At 44.0% G+C, this 18137-nt stretch overlaps 1 protein-coding gene across 3 annotated transcripts in view; it reads right to left on the bottom strand.

The window, feature by feature from the left end:
* MIA2 (MIA SH3 domain ER export factor 2) overlaps nt 1-18005 on the bottom strand; it is a 59957-nt gene extending 41952 nt beyond the window's left edge. For 2 of the 3 annotated variants that reach the window (XM_056546282.1, XM_056546283.1), the window contains exons 1-7: nt 17866-18005; nt 12988-13121; nt 10878-10964; nt 8851-8965; nt 7918-8586; nt 6420-6584; nt 1979-2116 (exon numbers count right to left, since the gene is read on the bottom strand). In XM_056546282.1, the coding sequence (XP_056402257.1) occupies nt 1979-2116; nt 6420-6584; nt 7918-8586; nt 8851-8965; nt 10878-10964; nt 12988-13121; nt 17866-17986 (1429 nt within the window). In that variant the 5' untranslated portion in view covers nt 17987-18005. The remainder of the gene's footprint in view (nt 1-1978; nt 2117-6419; nt 6585-7917; nt 8587-8850; nt 8966-10877; nt 10965-12987; nt 13122-17865) is intronic. The other variant, XM_056546284.1, reaches the window with a different exon arrangement.
* Nucleotides 18006-18137: the final 132 nt, after the last annotated feature.

The following is an 18137-nucleotide window of genomic DNA, read 5'->3' as shown; positions in this document are numbered from 1 at the left end:
TATGTGGATACACTGTATATTAGAAGAACTATAGTCAAAACATCCTGTGTCAAACCTTACTTCATATCAGTTTCTGGGAAAGTTGGGTGATAAACAATATGGCTGGTTCTAGATTCTACATGAAGGGCCTATACACACATACAGTATTCTGCGCAGATTTGATGCGCAGGATTTGAAGCTGTGCTCAGTCATTTAGTTTACATTGAAATCTGCAGCAGAAAATCCTGTGCATCAAATCTGCGCAGAATACTGTACGTGTGAATAGACCATAAAGGGGTATTCCAGGAAAAAAACTTTTTTTTTTTATATATCAACTGGCTCCAGAAAGTTACAGATTTGTAAATTACTTCTATAAAAATTTTTTTTAAATCCTTCCAGTACTTATCAGCTGCTGAAGTTGAGTTGTTCTTTTCTGTCTGACCACAGTGCTCTGCTGACACCTCTGCTTGTCTCAGGAATTGCCCAGAGTAGGAGCAAATCCCCATGGCAAACCTCAAATGCTTCGGACAGTTCCTGAGACAGACAGAGGTGTCAGCAGAGAGCAATGTTGTCAGAAAGAAAAGAACAACTCCACTTCAGCAGCTGATAACTACTGGAGGATTAAGATTTTTTAATAGAAGTAATTTACGAATCTAACACTGGGGGCAGGGTGCACGGTCCAACTCTCATCAAGCAGAAGAAGGAGAAGTGGAACGGCCAGCACGCTTAAAACTCCCAAGTTTACTGCAGCTTTAATCATCAGGAACAAGGTGAACAGTCAGTATGCACGGTTGACGCGTTTCGAGTCTACGACTCTTTAAACCTATAGGATGGCAGAATTGTAACCTATTTATAGTCAGCGGGCTGGAGGGGGAGTGGACAGTGATGGTGGACACTTCTTGGGGTATTAACCCCCTGTGGACTGAGCGCTTTCACACCTCTTGCACTTTTATTAGCCAATACTGGCATTTATGTGTATCATCTGAACAGGTAAAAAATATGAAACAAACATAAAAACAGCACAGACAAAAGGCAATGTCCAGCGTGGAAGTTCAAGCAATTCTCAGAAGTTTATTCAGCAATTAGCCAACATGACAAACAGGTGACGCGTTTCGGCCACAGTGCGCATCCTTAGTCGTACAAAAAGTTTTGTACAACTAAGGCTGCGCACTGTGGCCGAAACTCGTCACCTGTTTGTCATGTTGGCTAATTGCTGAATAAACTTCTGAGAATTGCTTGAACTTCCACGCTGGACATTGCCTTTTGTCTGTGCTGTTACTCTGGATCGAGGGTCCGGTCCTAGTCACGCCCCCTCCCATAGACTTGCATTGAGGGAGCGGGGCGTGATGTCATGAGGGGCGGGGCTATGACGCCATGAGCTGCTGGAGTACCCCTTTAAACAGTACTTTACTGCCCGTTCCTGTCATTGCTGACATTCAGTAGTCTAAGAAAGTTGAATGTTATTGAGGCCCAGTATATATCTCCATCTCTGCAGAGCGTAATGAAATCAGGAGATACCGAAAGTCTTATGTAAGTCTATTGGACTTCCGATACATCTCCTGATTGCGTTACTCTCTGGCTGTGTAGATTATTCAGGAGTTTTCAAGATAATATAGATGGACCAAGATCATGGTAAAGTATGATTTAACTGTCCGACAGGCAGATGCAGAGAATAGTTAGTGGGGAACAGGCAATGGGAAATGGGCCGGAGGAGGAAAGAAGATTTATTGCGGACAGATTGAGGGGGAAGGAAGAAAATAGTGCAGGGACAGAGAGGGGAGATTGGGTCAGTGGGGGGAAGAATAGATTTTTTCCGGGCTAAGAGATGACATCAGGGCAGGGCAGGGTGAGAGCATGGCTGTTGCCCAATCTTCCTACCTAAACCTTGTGGAAAAAGAAAAGCCGCAATGATCTATAAATAACATGTGTTCCTTTTCTTCTCCTACATGGTTTGGGCAGGAAACACCAGGTACTCAGCTAGTAGTATCATATATCTCACCTGTAAACGCCTGTGCCCAAGCATATAATTGGATTGGCGCACTGGCCTCAGGGGTCCCCTGTGGTCGCTTCCAGAGATGTTCCGGAGATGTGGTGACTGTGCAGCCCCCCTCAGCATCACATTGGGAAGATCCATCCTCTGTAAAGTGAAATAGATGGTTTGATCAGATATGGTGACAAGTGGATCTGCAAATATGACTACCAAAACCTTATGACAGTAGAGGGTGCAAGACCGGGGCAAAGATATGTGGGGGGCATGGTGTGGACACAGATGCTGAACTAAGAGTATAAGCTATAATGCTGGATTTAGTACTGCTAGGATGCCCTCCATACACCACAGAAGAGGAGATCCTGTTCCTCTATATCTCTATAGCACACCCTAAGTAACAGAAGCATGGAGGACATTATAGAGCAGTACTGAGCAGTGTAAGCTAAGAATCCAGCGCTGGAGTGAGATATAACGCTTACTAGAGCTTTTAGCAGCTTCTCTTTTTTTATCTTCTGCTGCTGTGTCGCTCTGCAGCTCCCCTTTCATCCTCCTCCCTCTCTATAGATTTTATATGGGTAGCTGTAACTTGATCCCTCAGTGTAGCAGTGTTTATGAGTGGATGATAAGTGTAGGAGGCAGGAGCAGTAAAATACCCAAGTAAACGGAAAAAGAGGCATTTTCTTTAAAAAGATTACAAAGTTCAAAGGTTACAAAGTTATTTGTATTAACTTGCACTACTGATTTATGCAAAATTTGATAAAATAACCAAGTGTCCACTAGACAAAACTGGTGCCACCTATCTGGAAAAGCAATAATAGATGTCCACACTCTCTGATACATGTTTTCCTAAAAGGGTACCTTTCATCAAAAAAAAAACGTGTGACATATTATAGATTAATGTATGCAGAATAACTTTCCAATGGCATGTTATAAAAAAAATATGCTTCTTTGTATTTAATTTTCCACTTTGAAAATATGACCACTAGAGGTCTCCCTACCAGTCCTGGCCGCAAGCCCTTTTTATAGATTTCAGGCTCATGCTGGAGTCCTAAATCTCAGATTGCAGCCAGGACACAGACAAGCTCAGCACTGCTCCCTGCCTATCAATCAGATCTTACTGCATGCCCTCATTCATTTTACTAGTTTTCTTCTCTCTGCACATGCAGTTGTAAACAGAGAGGAGAAGATTCAGAGCTGCCAGCTGAGCTTGTCTGTGTCTCGGCTGCAGTCTGAGATTTAGGACTCCAGCATGAGTCTGAAATCTATAAAAAGGGCTTGCGGCCAGGACTGGTAGGGAGACCCCTAGTGGTCATTTTTTTCAAAGTGGAAAATTAAATAGAAAGAAGCATATTTTTTAATAACATGCAATTGGAAAGTTATTCTGCATACACTAATCTATAATATATCAAAAGTTTTTTTGATCAAAGGTACCCTTTAATGGCAAATGTGTTAGAGATGTTTGCTGCTCATAATGGAAGCTTGTTGGTAGATCCTAAACTGGTCCATTATAGGGGCACTGACTATGGCTGGAGCGCATGTCTAAGAAGAATCCTAATAAAAATCCTGTATTAATACAGACCATCATTGGTATATATAACTACAGAGAGGACAGAACATACTGTAGATATGATGAATGCAGGACACAGAGACCTTTCTATCCTCATTGTTTTTTCTAAAGAGCATGTACCCCTAAAATACAAAATCTGGGGAAAAAAATCTAAATCCATAAATCGTCCTCTCCTGTCGAATTAGTAAAAATTATTTTTATTACTATCTAAGTTTATGATAAAGCTAGGTGACTCTCACCGTTACAGGTCCCACAAAGGGTATTACCAGCTTTTTCTAGACTCCCAGATCGGGTTCAATACTCTTGACAGATTTGCTGTTTAGGAGTGTAGGAAAGCTTGGTGACATCCCTTGTGGGAACTGCAATGGGGGCCATATTGGTTGTTATTGTCAGTGTTCCCCAACCAGTGTGCCTCCAGCTTTTGCAAAACTACAATGCCCGGACAGGGAGTTGTAGTTTTGCAACAGCTGGAGGCACACTGGTTTGGAAATACTGAGCTATGGGGATACACTGTATATTAGAAGAGCTATAGTCAGAACATCCTGTGTCAAACTTTACTTCATATCAGTTTCTGGGAAAGTTGGGTGATAAACAATATGGCTGGTTCTAGATTCTACATTAAAGGGGTACTCTGGTGGAAAACATTATTATAATTTTTTTTTTTTTATCAGCTGGTGCCAAAAAGTTAAACAGATTTGTAAATTACTTATATAAAAAAAAATCTTAATCCTTCCAGTACTTATTAGCGGCTGTATAAACTACAGAGGAAATTATTTTCTTTTTAGATTTCTTTTCTGTCTGTCCACAGTGCTCTCTGCTGACACCTCTGTCCATTTTAGGAACTGTCTAGAGCAGCATATGTTTGCTATGGAGATTTTCTCCTGCTCTGGACAGTTCCTAACACAAACAGAGGTGTCAGCAGAGAGCACTGTGGTCAGACAGAAAAGAAATCCAAAAAGAAAAGCATTTCCTCTGTAGTATACAGCTACTATTAAGTACTGGAAGGATTAAGATTTTTGACACTTTCTGGCACCCCCGGAGTACCCCTTTAAGCTTTTACAGAAAGGAGTTTCGTAGTGATTTGCTGTTTAGGAGTGTTCGAAAGCTTGGTGACATCCCTTGTGGGAACTGCAATGGGGACCATATTGGTTTTTATTCATCTTCAATGGGTAATAGGGATGAGCAGCAGGGGCCATATTTCGCGAATATATTGATGATTATTCGTCCTGTGTTCGCGAAATTCGCATATTCACTATGTTCATTAATTTTTTTTTCCATGCGAAAATTCGCATGGAAAATTTGCATAGAAATTTGCATGTGAAATTTTTTTTACATTTGCATAAAAATTAGCATGTGAAAAAAAAAAAAAAACTAATATTTGTCATTACAATTATATAGCACTATATTCTAAATATTAGCGAATCATGAAGTGCCAATATTGGCGATAAAAATTGTCATTACGAACATTCGTGCTCAACACTACTGGGTAACAAATATAACCTAGAAAGGCGGAATTTTGTTGTTTTTGTTATATGCTTTTTGACATCTGAAGTAAATGTTTTTCGGTAAGACGTTCACCATCACCTGGCTCAGAGGTATCAGGTCCATTGTCTCTGCCCTCTTGGCTCTTGATCTGGGGACTTGCAGACCCCATAGGATCCCATTGTGAGTCTTCTTCCACCTTAGAGCCCAGACCTCTCCGATACTCGTGATCCATAGTTGTGTACACAGGTTTGTCTTCTGCAGACTCCTTGACCGTTCCTTCCACCTCGTAATCTTCTGACTTTGTGCTCAGACTCCCTGTTCCTGTTGTTCCTGATTCATCTATAATATGTTGAGAAGTCGAGTAAATACGGTCATCAACATTTTGTTCTTCATCTCCTTTTTGGATCTTCTTTGGGTTGACGTTTTGAAGCCTCTTGAGTCTTTCTTCATATTTTCTTCCTTCCTTTGGAGGAGTCTTTGGCCGATCGGTCTCTTCATGGTTTATGACTTCAGTCTCATCATGATTATCTGTTCCAGGTTTATACCTATCTACAGCCTCATGTGACAATGTGTCAGAATATCCATTCATCTTCACTACATGTTCTCTGGAATCATCTGCTTGACTAGACCCTAAAGTCTGGGGAAGATGTTCGGCTTCTTCACGTCTTGGTTTCTCATCGTGTGTTTCTTTAAGGTTACGAGCTTCATCCTTGGCGTGCTCTTCTACAATAGAACTGACCTCATGCATTATCCTATTCACATCAGTCCCTGGTAACAATGTATCAGAATTTCCATTGACATCCATGTTCTTAGCTGCATGTTCTCTGGAATCTTCTCCTTGGCCGGACTTGGATGTTTCTGTAGAATGTTCTTCTCTCTGTCGCAGTTGCTTATCATGTTCTCCTTCATCTTGAAATGTGTTGCCCGTCTCTGTTAGTGCATCTTCAAGAGGATCCTCTGGTTGATTCTCATTGAGGTTATGGACTTCATCTTTGGCATACTCCTCTGTAACAGAACTGACTCCATGTATGAGTCCATTCCCATCAGTCCCTTGTGACAATGTATCAGAATATTCATTCACATCCACGTTCTTATCTGCATGATCTCTGGAATCTTCTGCTTGGCCAGACTCGGATGTTTCTGTAGAACGTTCTTTGGAATCTTCTACTTGGCCAGACTTGGATGTTTCTGTAGAACGTTCTTTGGAATCTTCTACTTGGCCAGACTCGCATGTTTCTGTAGAATCTTTTTTGGAATCTTCTATTTTCTTATCATGTTCTCCTTCATCTTGAAATGTGTTGTCCATCTCTGTCCCATAAGTCCCTTGTGACATTGTATCAGAATATTCATTGACATCTATGTTCTTAGATACATCTATGGATTCATCTACTTGGTCAGAACCTGATGTTGGTGTAGAATCTTCTGCTTCTTCAGTTCTCGGTTTCTCTTCTTCTTCTCCTCCTTCAGCTTGAGAAGTTCTGTCCATCTCGGTCATTGCATCTTCACGACGATCTTCTGATCCATGTATGTCTTTAATATAATTGAGTTCCTCCTTAGCATTGTCATCTACAACAGAATCAAGGCCATTTAGTTCACTCCTCTGTGACAATGTATCAAGATATTTCTTTAAAGGGGTATTCCCCCCCCCCTAGACATCTTATCCCCTATCCTTTGGGTCAGATGTCTGATCCTGACAACCACCCCCCCCACCCCCCCACACACACACACACACACACACCCGGCGTTCATTTAGAGTGTCGGGTGCAGCGCTGGAGGCTCGTGACATTACGGTCATGCCCCCACTCGTGACGTCACAGCCACACACCCCTCAATGCAGGTCTATGGGAGGGGGCGTGACAGCCCCTCCCATAGACTTGCATTGAGGGGGCATGGCCGTGATGTCACAAGCTGGGCGTAACCATGACATCACGAGACTCTGCCCCGTATCGCCAGTCATCCTGCAGGGGGCAAAGTTCGCTCTGTGCATCGGATGTCTGGGGTGCCGCAGCCGAGGTCCCCAGTGGTGAGACCCCCGCAATCAGACATCTTATCGATAAGATATCTAGGGGTGGACATTGCTTGTTGTCTAGACTTATCTAATTCCGCAGACTGTGATGTTTTTTGTGAAATGTTGTGACCCCCCCCCCCACCCAGATCTTCTCTCCTTTTCTTCTATGACTTTTTCTTAGTATATTTGACCCTACGGAGTTAAACCACTGTGTTGTCCTGTGGCTTGAGGAAGTTTTTCAGAACACTTTAAAGGGAAGGTGTCCTCACAAAAATTACCTGCTTTTAAATCAAGTTTTTATTTTAAACAATTTTTTATAAAGAATTTTTGGTGATGTCTTTTCTAATTTTCCAGTTTGCTATCTATATTATAAAATCTTGTTGTTTTTAGTCTGGCCACTAGGCCTTATATGAGGGTAAGACTTTCTGTTCTCATCATTTTTCAGCAGTCTCCTCCTTTATCACAGACAGGATTACAGAGAAAAGGAAAACCGATAGAAAGAGAGAGAGAGATTAGACAATAGATAATGCTCACAGCTCAGCCTCCTTCTCTCTGTGTAATGACTTCTGCAAAAGATCACAAAGCACATCCAGAAAACTCCTCCATTCATGTAAATGGGACAGCTTCAGTCTATTGTTGCCTAAGTCCATGGGGTTTGCTGTAAAGCATATCTCTAAATGCTGTTAAAAACAGATCAGACAAGGTGGCTGCCCCCATAATAGTGTACAAAAATGAAATAAAAAAATTACAGAAAAAAGAAACACAAAAGAAAAAAGAAGAAAATAATATATTTCAGTATCTAACTTGTTAGTAAAAAAATAAAAATCTAGGTGATACATCTCTTATCATCTCAATCAGTTCGTCTCTCACATTGTCAATGATCAGACCCACCTTTCTCTGGTGTGTTGGTTACGACTGGATCTTCTACTTGAATGTCAGGGTTTATTTTGACACCTTTTGTCTTGTCCGCTTGGTCCGTTCTTGAGACGTCCAATTGGTCAGGAACCAGATGACCATCCATTGCTTTGTCTTGACTGAGCAGATTCTCCGGTGTCCTCACATTGTCTTCTCCTTCCTCACTCTGCCTCATTGCTTCTTTCTTCTCACTTTTCGCCCCAAAACCTAAAACGTCCCTAAGTCCGAAGTTAAACCACTTTGACTTTGGGTCTTCACTGTCCTCTTGAGTATTTCTTGGTTCTTGGTCGGTCTGTTGGGTTGGGTTGGAAGCGTTCTCTATATCCTCTCTATATTCTTCATCATTTTTGGCTTGTGGGTTATCTCCTTGTCCTCCAAAGGGCAGAAACTTTTTGAGTCGTCCCCCGAGCCAACCAGACGTTTCTGCTGGAGCTTCCTCTAGTGGTTTCTGGGGTTCCGCTTCTTCGTTTTTAGTTTCCAAGCTTTCGGTTTTACCATCAATCTCTGTGTCTTTGTTTTCCTTGGTTTTCCCTATGCCAAACCAGCCTGCAATGCCGGTGGGGGCCCAGGGCTCTTTGACTGGAGCTTCTGGTACTGGTGTCTCTTGGGTGGTGATGTCTAGTGACTCTTCAGTAAGGTGTCCACCTAGTCAATGATACAATGTAGCTGAGTTATATGTTGCTTAGATTTAGTATTTGACCATGACAAACCCATGATAATATATTAGAAAAGCACTATACAGAAACAGCGCCACTCTTGTCCATGGGCTGTGTCTAGTATTGCAGTTAAAGTGAGCTGCAATACCAACCGCAGCCCATAGACAACTATGGTGCTGTTTCTTTTTCCTGATCTTCGATGTCCCCTTTAAGATATTATCTTTGTACAATAGAAATCACCAATTCCACTTACCTCCCGGTGGGGTGCGGTCTATAGGTTCGTCTCTGTCTGCGTCGTTGTCACGTAAAACACTGTCCTCATTTTCAAAAAAATATTCACCCCCATCCAGACACACAAAATCAATTTCCTGGGGACAAAATCACATTTTTTAAAAACTTTTATTCGCACAGAGATTATTAGCATTTTGATTATTAGCATTTTGTCCCGATTCCTTGTTTTTTGCAAGAAGTAATGGAAGTGGTGAGAATGCTGGGGGCTGCACCGAGATCGCGGGGTCTCAGCAGCAGGACCCCTGCGATCAGACATCTTAGCCCTTGTCCTTTGGATTGGGAATAAGATGTATAAAGCCGGAATACCCCTTTGAGGGTAGGTTCCCATGTAATTAATCTCGCCCACAGTGGAAACTCTGCAGCGGATTTTGCTACCATTGACTTCAATGGGTCTGCGGAAATTCCGCAATAGTGGCAGATTTGCAGATTTTCCACTGACCCATTGATGTCAATGGTTGCAAAATCCGCTGCAGATTAGTTACTTGTGAACCTACCCTAAGGAGGTCTTCCCATTTGGACATTTATGGCATTCTCCATAGGTATCCCATAAATGTCTGATAGATCCCAGCCCTACCTTTGGGAATACCCATTGTACTTATGTGGAGATCAGGAGCCCCTACGGCTTGGTTGTAGCTGCCGGAGTAACCAAAAATTGTTGTATGCAGCTTAGGCAAGTCCCATTAACCTCTAAAGCTGAGGCTGTTTTCAGCTTCCTGATCACTCCTGACAGTCAAAAGTAGATAAGGGAGGGAGTGTATCTTAAGGGGGTACTCCGCAGCCCCAGCGTTTGGAACATTTTGTTCTGAATGCTGGGTGCGGCCTGCGGGGGTCGTGACGTCAATGCCACGCCCATCGTGACATTATACCACGCCCCTTAATGCAAGTCTATGGGAGGGGGCGTGGCTCCGCCACGCATCCTCCCATAGACTTGCATTAAAGGGGTATTCCGCCCCTAGACATCTTATCCCCTATCCCTGGGATCCCCGCTGCGGCACCGCGCTATCATTACAGCACAGAGCGAGTTCGCTCTGCACGTAATGATGGGCGGTACAGGGGCCGGAGCATCGTTACGTCACGGCTCCGCCCCTCGTGATGTCACGGCCCGCCCCTTTCAATACAAGTCTATGGGAGGGGGCGTGGCGGTCGTCACGCCCCCTCCCATAGACTTGCATTAAGGGGACGGGCCGTGATGTCACGAGGGGCGGCGCCATGATGTCACGCTGCTCCGTCCCCCGTATCGCACGTCATTACGCACAGAGCGAACTCGCTCTGTGCTGTAATGATAGCGCGGTGCCGCAGCGGGGATCCCAGGGGTCCCCAGCAGTGGGACCGCGGCGATCTGACATCTTATCCCCTATCCTTTGGATAGGGGATAAGATGTCTAGGGGCGGAATACCCCTTTAAGGGTGCGTGGCGTGATGTCACAAAGGGCAAGGCCGTGACTTCACGACCCCCGCAGCCCCCACCCAGCGATCGGAACAGAATGTTCCAAACGCTGGGGCAGCGGAGTACCCCTTTAATGGAGCAGAGCTGCAGTTTAAATCATTTGAATGGTGAAAAAGATGCAGTGTAAAGGCTCCTATAGACAGCGTAGCCAAAGTTAAATGCGCATCTGCATCCGGACTCCATTCAGGAGTCCATTCTCACAAAAAAATAAAGGACACCAATGGGGGAGATTTATCAAAACCCGTCCAGAGGAAAAGTTGCCCAGTTGCCCATAGCAACCAATCAGATCGCTTCTTTCATTTTGCAGAGGCCTTGTTAAAAATGAAAGTAGGGATCTGATTGGTTGCTATGGGCAACTGGGCAACTTTTCCTCTGCACAGGCTTTAATAAATCTCCCCCCCCCCAATGGGTCGCATTGACTTTGAATGGGGCCAGTCAGGTTTCCGTGACGCATTTTAGGAGTCGACCGGGCCCGGCCTAAGCGGCAGACCCCAATCCTGCCCCCATGGGATTAAGGAAGCTACAATATATAAATACTTGTACCTGCGCCGGGATTTCTATTTCCTCACGTAGATAAACCTCCTCTATGGTGACTGTATCCTTGGGAAAGAAGCCGTAAGCTTTTCCTGTCTGAAAAACATGAAAAATAATGTAACCAGAAGCCCCCCGCGGCCTTCACGCACGATAAATCCCCCACCCACCCCAATAGTTTGCTGCGCAAAATTTATCATGTGGCCCGCGTCACTTCATACATTTTTAACAATGACAGAAAGCCCCTCAATAGCACAAAAAACGCAAAAAGCTTCACACACCTCCCTACGCCAGCCGGTCACCAGATACATTTGCATAAAAAAAAATTGCGCAAATGATACGTTTAGCATCTGCTAGCCACGCCTCCTGCAGGCACACAGCAGGAAAAATGACAAATCCAGCGTAGACAACATAAAATAGTTAATAGTTAATAAAAGTTAATAAAATAAAAAGCAGGGCGCACATACCGTATCAGGCGCACGCCAGTGCAAAAAAGACGTTAGGTGCTGGTTACAGTGGAAAAGACTTTTTTTTTTATTGCAGGCGGAATTTTATTTTCGCGAGTATTCCGCCCATATTCCGGACAATTTTTTGGCCCCCAATTCAAAACGGAAACTTGAAGCAGAAAACAGTGGGAGCGCACTAAGGACCGAAGTCCGGCCCCTTTTGGACCATTTGGTCACATGACTAGAAACAGGTTAAAATTCCAACTAAACTCCATACGGAAATTCCGCCTGCAGTCCGCTTCCAATCTGCCTCCATCCCACGTTGGGTAAAAATCCGCCTTCAAATGAGAGTCCCATTGAAGTCAATGGGATTGTGCGGCAAAAATCCGCCTAAAGAAAGAGCACCACAATTCTTCAGGCGGAAATTTGAAAGCGAAAATTCCACTCACAAATTCGGAATTTTCTAAGCAGAAGTGTGATTGTGTGTGCAGAAAACCCATTGACTCGCATGTACATTTTAGTAAGCAGAATTTCTGTCTGCAATTTGAAAGCGGAATTGCAGGCAGAAATTCCGTAGTGTGAACCTGGCTTTAGGGTCTTTTCACACGGTGGAATTCCACCTCAAATTAAAGCCCATAGACTTCTATGGGATTCCGCACCCCCATTCACACTTCTGAATTTCTGCTTGCGGAATTCTGCCTCAAATGAAACCTCATCGACTTCTATGGGATTCCGCACTCCCATACACACTTCTGAATTTCCGCAAGCGGAAATTCAGAAGTGTGAATGGGAGTGGGGAATCCCATAGAAGTCTATGGGCTTTAATTTGAGGCGGAAATTCAGAAGTGTGAATGGGAGTGTGGAATCCCATAGAAATCTATGGGCTTTGAGGCGGATTTCCGCAAGCGGAATTTCTGCCATGTGAATAGTCCCCTATTAGGCTAGGTTTAGACTACGGAATTTCCAAGCGGAATTGCAGGCAGAAATTCTGTTTGCTAAAATGCACAAGCTAGTAAATGGCTTTTCTGTTCACAAATTCACACTTCGGAATTTTTGAAGCGGAATTGCTTCAAAACTTGAACGGAAAATCCGCTTTAAAATTTCCGCCTGAAGAACGGTGTTGCTCATTCTTCAGGCGGAAATACTTGCAAAACACATTGCCGTCTATTGGGGACTGCAATGTCTGCGCGGTCCTAACGCCGACTGATTCAGTCAGCGCTGGTTGCACTCGGAATCTCCGTTCGGAAATTTTCCGTCTGGAGGTTCCGCAGTGTGAACCTAGCCTAAAGGTCTATTTTCATGGCAGAATTTCCGCTTGCGGAATTCCACCTCAAACTAAAACACATAGACTTCTATGGGATTCCGCACTCCCATTCACACTTCTGAATTTCCGCAAGCGGAAATTCAGAAGTGTGAATGGAAGGGCGGAATCCTATAGAAGTCTATGGGCTTTAATTTGAGGCGGAATTCCGCAAGCGGTAATTCTGCCGTATGAATAGACCCGTATGATTGTCGTTAACCATCTTGCAGTAATCTGATCTGATGATGACGGATCTTCCTATGATCATATGGGCTGCAGAGCGCAGGGACAGTGAGTGTTACCATAGGGGCACAAGCCTGAAGGAACCTTCTGGTCATTCTAGTCATGGCGATAAGATGATGGTCGCGGCACTTACACTTCCTTGCCACAAGTCTTCCCTCCGTCCGGATAGTTTATAATAAACATTAATTTCGTGTCCGGCTTTAAAAGTTAAGAATCTGCAGTCGGGGCCGGAGTAATCTTGTTTGGCTGAAACTCGCATCATCAAACCTTAAAGAGAAAGGAGGAGAAGGTGACACAATGTAACAGAAGAATGATGGCGCCATCTATGGACAACTATGAAACTGCATCTCATTGTACTTTGTTATTATGTCAGGTACCGGGCCCTTCATCTAAAATGCTTATTAGTAGAGAGGTCTGGGGAGCTTCAGAGCTCTAAATTCTTATCTCATAACCTTGACTTATAATCTCAGAGACCTGACTTATTATCTCAGAACCCTGAGTTATTATCTCAGAACCCTGAGTTATTATCTCAGAACCCTGATTTATAATCTCAGAGCCCTGCTTTATAATCTCAGAACCCTGCGTTATAATCTCAGAGCCCTGACTTATTATCTCAGAACCCTGAGTTATTATCTCAGAACCCTGATTTATAATCTCAGAGCCCTGCTTTATAATCTCAGAACCCTGACTTATTATCTCAGAACCCTGACTTATTATCTCAGAACCCTGCGTTATAATCTCAGAGCCCTGACTTATTATCTCAGAACCCTGAGTTATTATCTCAGAACCCTGATTTATAATCTCAGAGCCCTGCTTTATAATCTCAGAACCCTGATTTATTATCTCAGAACTCTGATTTATAATCTCAGGACCTTGATTTATTATCTCAGAACCCTGACTTATTATCTCAGAACCCTGATTTATAATCTCAGGACCTTGACTTATTATCTCAGAACCCTGATTTATTATCTCAGAACCCTGATTTATAATCTCAGGACCTTGACATATTATCTCAGAGCCCTGACTTATTATCTCAGAGCCCTGACTTATTATCTCAGAGGTCTGACTTGCAGCGGCACATGTTATCTTAGACACCTGATATATTCTCTCACAGCGCTGAGTTTTTAGCCACGTGCCCCATCTTATTATTGTTGAGCACTGAGTTATTATCGCAGAGTACTTATTTCAGAGATCCGTCTTAATATTTCACTGCTCCGACTTACTATCTCACCGACCTGTCTTATTACATTTACGTTTTCTGACTTAACTCAGAACCCTGACTTATTATTTCACAGCTCTGAATTATCATCTTAGGCATCTGATCTATTATCTCAGTTCTCTTACTTATTATGTCAAAGCTCAGATGATAATCTTAGGCTGAATCTATACTTGTTTACTTGTTTCAAAAAAAAAAAAAGGCCAAAAAGGCCCCCATGGCGCTTTTTCATTGAAAAAACGCTGTGGCCAGATTTTAGCTGCAAATCAATGTGAAATCACAAAATTCTTTTTCCACTTTGCGGTTTTCAGTTTGGTGTTTGTTTTATCCTTTTGGCATTTTTTCACTCTTTTTTTAAGCTCCTTGGCGGTTTTGCAAAGTCGCAGCATGTTGAGCCTATGGCGTTTTTTTTCCTGCAATCGTGGTGTTTTTCTCCCATAGAAGTCTATGGGAGTAAAAAAAAACTCCAAGAAAAACTACCTGTGGGTTTTAACTTTGACATTTTTGCAGGCGGTTTTCATTCTTTTTTGGACTTAAGCAATCCAAAAAAGTGATGGAGATACCTTTTTTAATAAAATTTAAGGTACCATAAAAAAAAAAAAGCATAAATGAAAATTGGCTTTGTCCACAAAGGGTTAATGAGGATTCCAGGTCATGTGACCTCAATGTTGCTAGGGCTTCACCAAATTTTTTTGCATATGGCCACCAAGGGGCAATAGCTAATTTGATTGCCTATGGCAGTGGTCTCCAAACGGTGAGACCATATGCGCTTTTTCCCCGCACCTAAAACGGTTTTAGGTCTGGTTGTAAAAGCGCATACGGCGCAAAAATGAGCCGACCGGACCCAGCGTTTCACTCCGGCCGGGTCATTGAAATGAATTACATACGGGAGCGCAAGGTTTTAGCTCCCCCCTGCCGTATGCGCTCCCGTGATGTGAACCCAGCCTTACGCATCAGGTCCTGCCTTTCCCAGGGCCGGCAGTGGTGGTAGTATCCGGAACATGTCACACCATCCATTCATATCTATGAGGGCTAGTACACAGCAGTCACGCCTCCTTCTATAGACATGAATGGAGGGGGCGTGGCTGCTGTGTGGTATCACAGGTGGTGTAGTGAAATACAAGACTATGGGATAGTCTAGACCACTGTGACCCCACCTATACCCCCAAAAATAGCAAAGACACCAACTTGGTAGTAAAAGGCCACAGCAGCCCAATTTTATTAAGTAACATATTTAACCATATAAATAACCATATAAATACTCTAATAATAATCAGGTAAACATTATCCATAACATTTTAACAGTGCAAGAAAAACAATCCTACAATCACTATCCCAGCGGGAGGGGGGGAGGGGAGCTTAAAGGCAGCAAGAATCTTCAGTCTCCTACTTTACCCTTGGCCGTACCTCACCTGACCCAAGGGCACCTCTTTCGGAGACCATTTCCCTTTAGGACCTCCCCCGCAGGGATTTCCACCACCGGCTGGGTACCCCCCAGCTCCACCATACTAATATCTCCATAATCTTCTCCAGATCTCTCCCAATGCCTCCAAGTCCCCCTCCAGCCCCTGCCGCTGTGACTAGAGGAACCCCTACTCAACCCCTACAACCACATAAAAATACAAGGACGGGCAACTTTCACCTCCAGCGCTGCACTGATCTCTTCACTTCCTGCGCTGCATGAACTCCCTCCCAAGTCACCCCACTCTTAACCCCCAGTTAACCCCAACCTCTACTCTCATCCTCCCACTGTCATGTGCCCCTCCTCTCCCATACTGTCCGCTCCAGGGCTTCTTTATCACTTCGTGACGCCAGGGCACTGTTATCCTATACACAGTCCGAGGTTGGAGACAGCTTCTCCTGGGCCAGACACGGGGAGTAAATGAACACACAGACGTCAGGTTACGGATAACTATACTGCGCTGGTGCAGATGGTTTTACACTGACAGTCTGGTGCAGAGTGAGAGGATGCAGCGTAACCCCTTGAAATCTCTGTTGCCTTGCTGGGACTTGTGGTGCTTTCTCCCAATAAATTGATACTAACTTGAGAGAATTGAAGATAGATCCTGGTAGTTGGGTTCTGTCAAGGTCTTGTAGCTTCCTCCGCCGGGGCATGAACTTCCATCGTGCGGGTGATCCTTGCAGAATGACCGGATAAAGTAGATTTGCTCTGGGTCTTCCCTTAGAGGGAGGGGCTTCTCCACACAACTTTACTGGAGCTCAGGAACAACTGGAGATGAACTGGGGCAACTCCTCCCCCACTACACTATATGGGCTCGAATTTAGGGGTTCCTATTGGCAGGCCGAGTCACATGGGGGTACACTGCTCTCTGCTTAAAGGCACAGTAACACAGACATAACATTCATAAGAATAACAACTAAATTATAAAAAATATGTTAATTCTGGGTAAAGTGCTGAAACATAATTAAAGGGGTACTCCGCTGCTCAGCGTTTGGAACAAACTGTTCCGAACACTGGAGCCGGGAGCTCGTTACGTCATAGCCCCGTCTCTTGATGACGGCTGCCACGCCCCCTCCCATAAACTTGCATTGAGGGGCGGAGCGTACAGTCATCAAGGGGCAGGGCGGTTCTAGCGATCGGAACAGCAGAGTACCCCTTTAATATGGCAATAAGTCCAACACCCGTGTCACAGGAAAGTTTTCAATTGGACATTGCACAGACAGTGGGCGCCGGCACTAGGACCGCACGGGAACACGCTGTCTCCATAGACTGCAATGCTTTCTGAGCGGATTCCGCAGAAACAATAGACATGGAAAAAAGTAGCAGGTTCTAACGGACTTGAAACAATTGTAGCAAACTCTCAGCTCTGACGAGCATCATGTCTGTAACTATAGCCTCGACTTAAAGGGGTACTCCCGTATTTTTTTAAATCAACTGGTTCCGGAAAGTTAAACAGATTTGTAAATTACTTCTATAAAAAAAAAAAAAAAAAAAAAAAAAAATTATCCTTCCAGTACTTATTAGCTGCTGAATACTACAGAGGAAATGGTTTTCATTTTGGAATACAGAGCTCTCTGCTGACATCACGACCACAGTGCTCTCTGCTGACATCTCTGTCCATTTTAGGAACTGTCCAGAGTAGGAGAAAATCCCCATAACAAACATATGCTGCTCTGGACAGTTCCTAAAATGGACAGAGATGTCAGCAGAGAGCACTGTGGTCAGGATGTCAGCTGAGAGCTCTGTGTTCCAAAAAGAAAAGTATTCAGCAGCTAATAAGTACTGGAAGGATTAAGATTTTTTTTAATAGAAGTCATTTACAAATCTGTTTAACTTTCTGGCACCAGTTGATTAAAAAGGGCGTACCCCTTTAATCCTCTATATATTAATGCTTTATGCCCTAATATTACATTTAGTAGTGGTTGTATGAAGTGGACACCCCCTCTAAGCCCTCCTTCCCCTGCTCTCACTATCTGTAATCGGCCATAAACACCCTGCACGACCTTTGTCCCCTCCTTTGTCGTTTCTATCCTGGCCACAAACCTTATATAGAGATTCCCTTAGGGTGCATTTATATATGCAACATACAGTACATACAACCCTATTGTCATAAAACAGTGGTCTGCAAAATGGGGACCTCCAGCTGTTGCAAAACTACAACTCCCAGAATGCCCGGACAGCCGTTGGCTGTCCGGGCATGCTGGGAGTTGTAGTTTTGCAACAGCTGGAGGTCCACAGTTTAGAGACTATTGCAATAGAAGATTAGGTAGAACATATAGGTGATAGGTTTGACCATGTTACCCCCTGGAGTAGTTAGTCAGGGGTGCACTTACTTTCACACTGGGGGTCCCCACACTTCTTCCAGTCAGACAGGATCTTCTGGCTATGAATCTGTGCAGTAAATAATAGTATCCCCAGGGTCGCCAGCTCCATGTAGATCCTCAGCTCCGCCATAATGGATCCTCATAGAAGTCTCTGCTGCAGGAGCGACGCCTGGATCTGCTCTACTCCAGGTCATCTCCCCCAGGCCTGAACTGTGCAGCAGGTTAATGGTTAACTAAACCAATGTGAGTCTTATCCATGGAGGACAGAACATCCCCACTGT

This window comes from Hyla sarda, chromosome 11 (assembly GCF_029499605.1).
Source record: "Hyla sarda isolate aHylSar1 chromosome 11, aHylSar1.hap1, whole genome shotgun sequence".
NCBI lineage: Eukaryota > Metazoa > Chordata > Amphibia > Anura > Hylidae > Hyla > Hyla sarda.
This window is presented reverse-complemented; position numbering and strand designations above follow the sequence as displayed.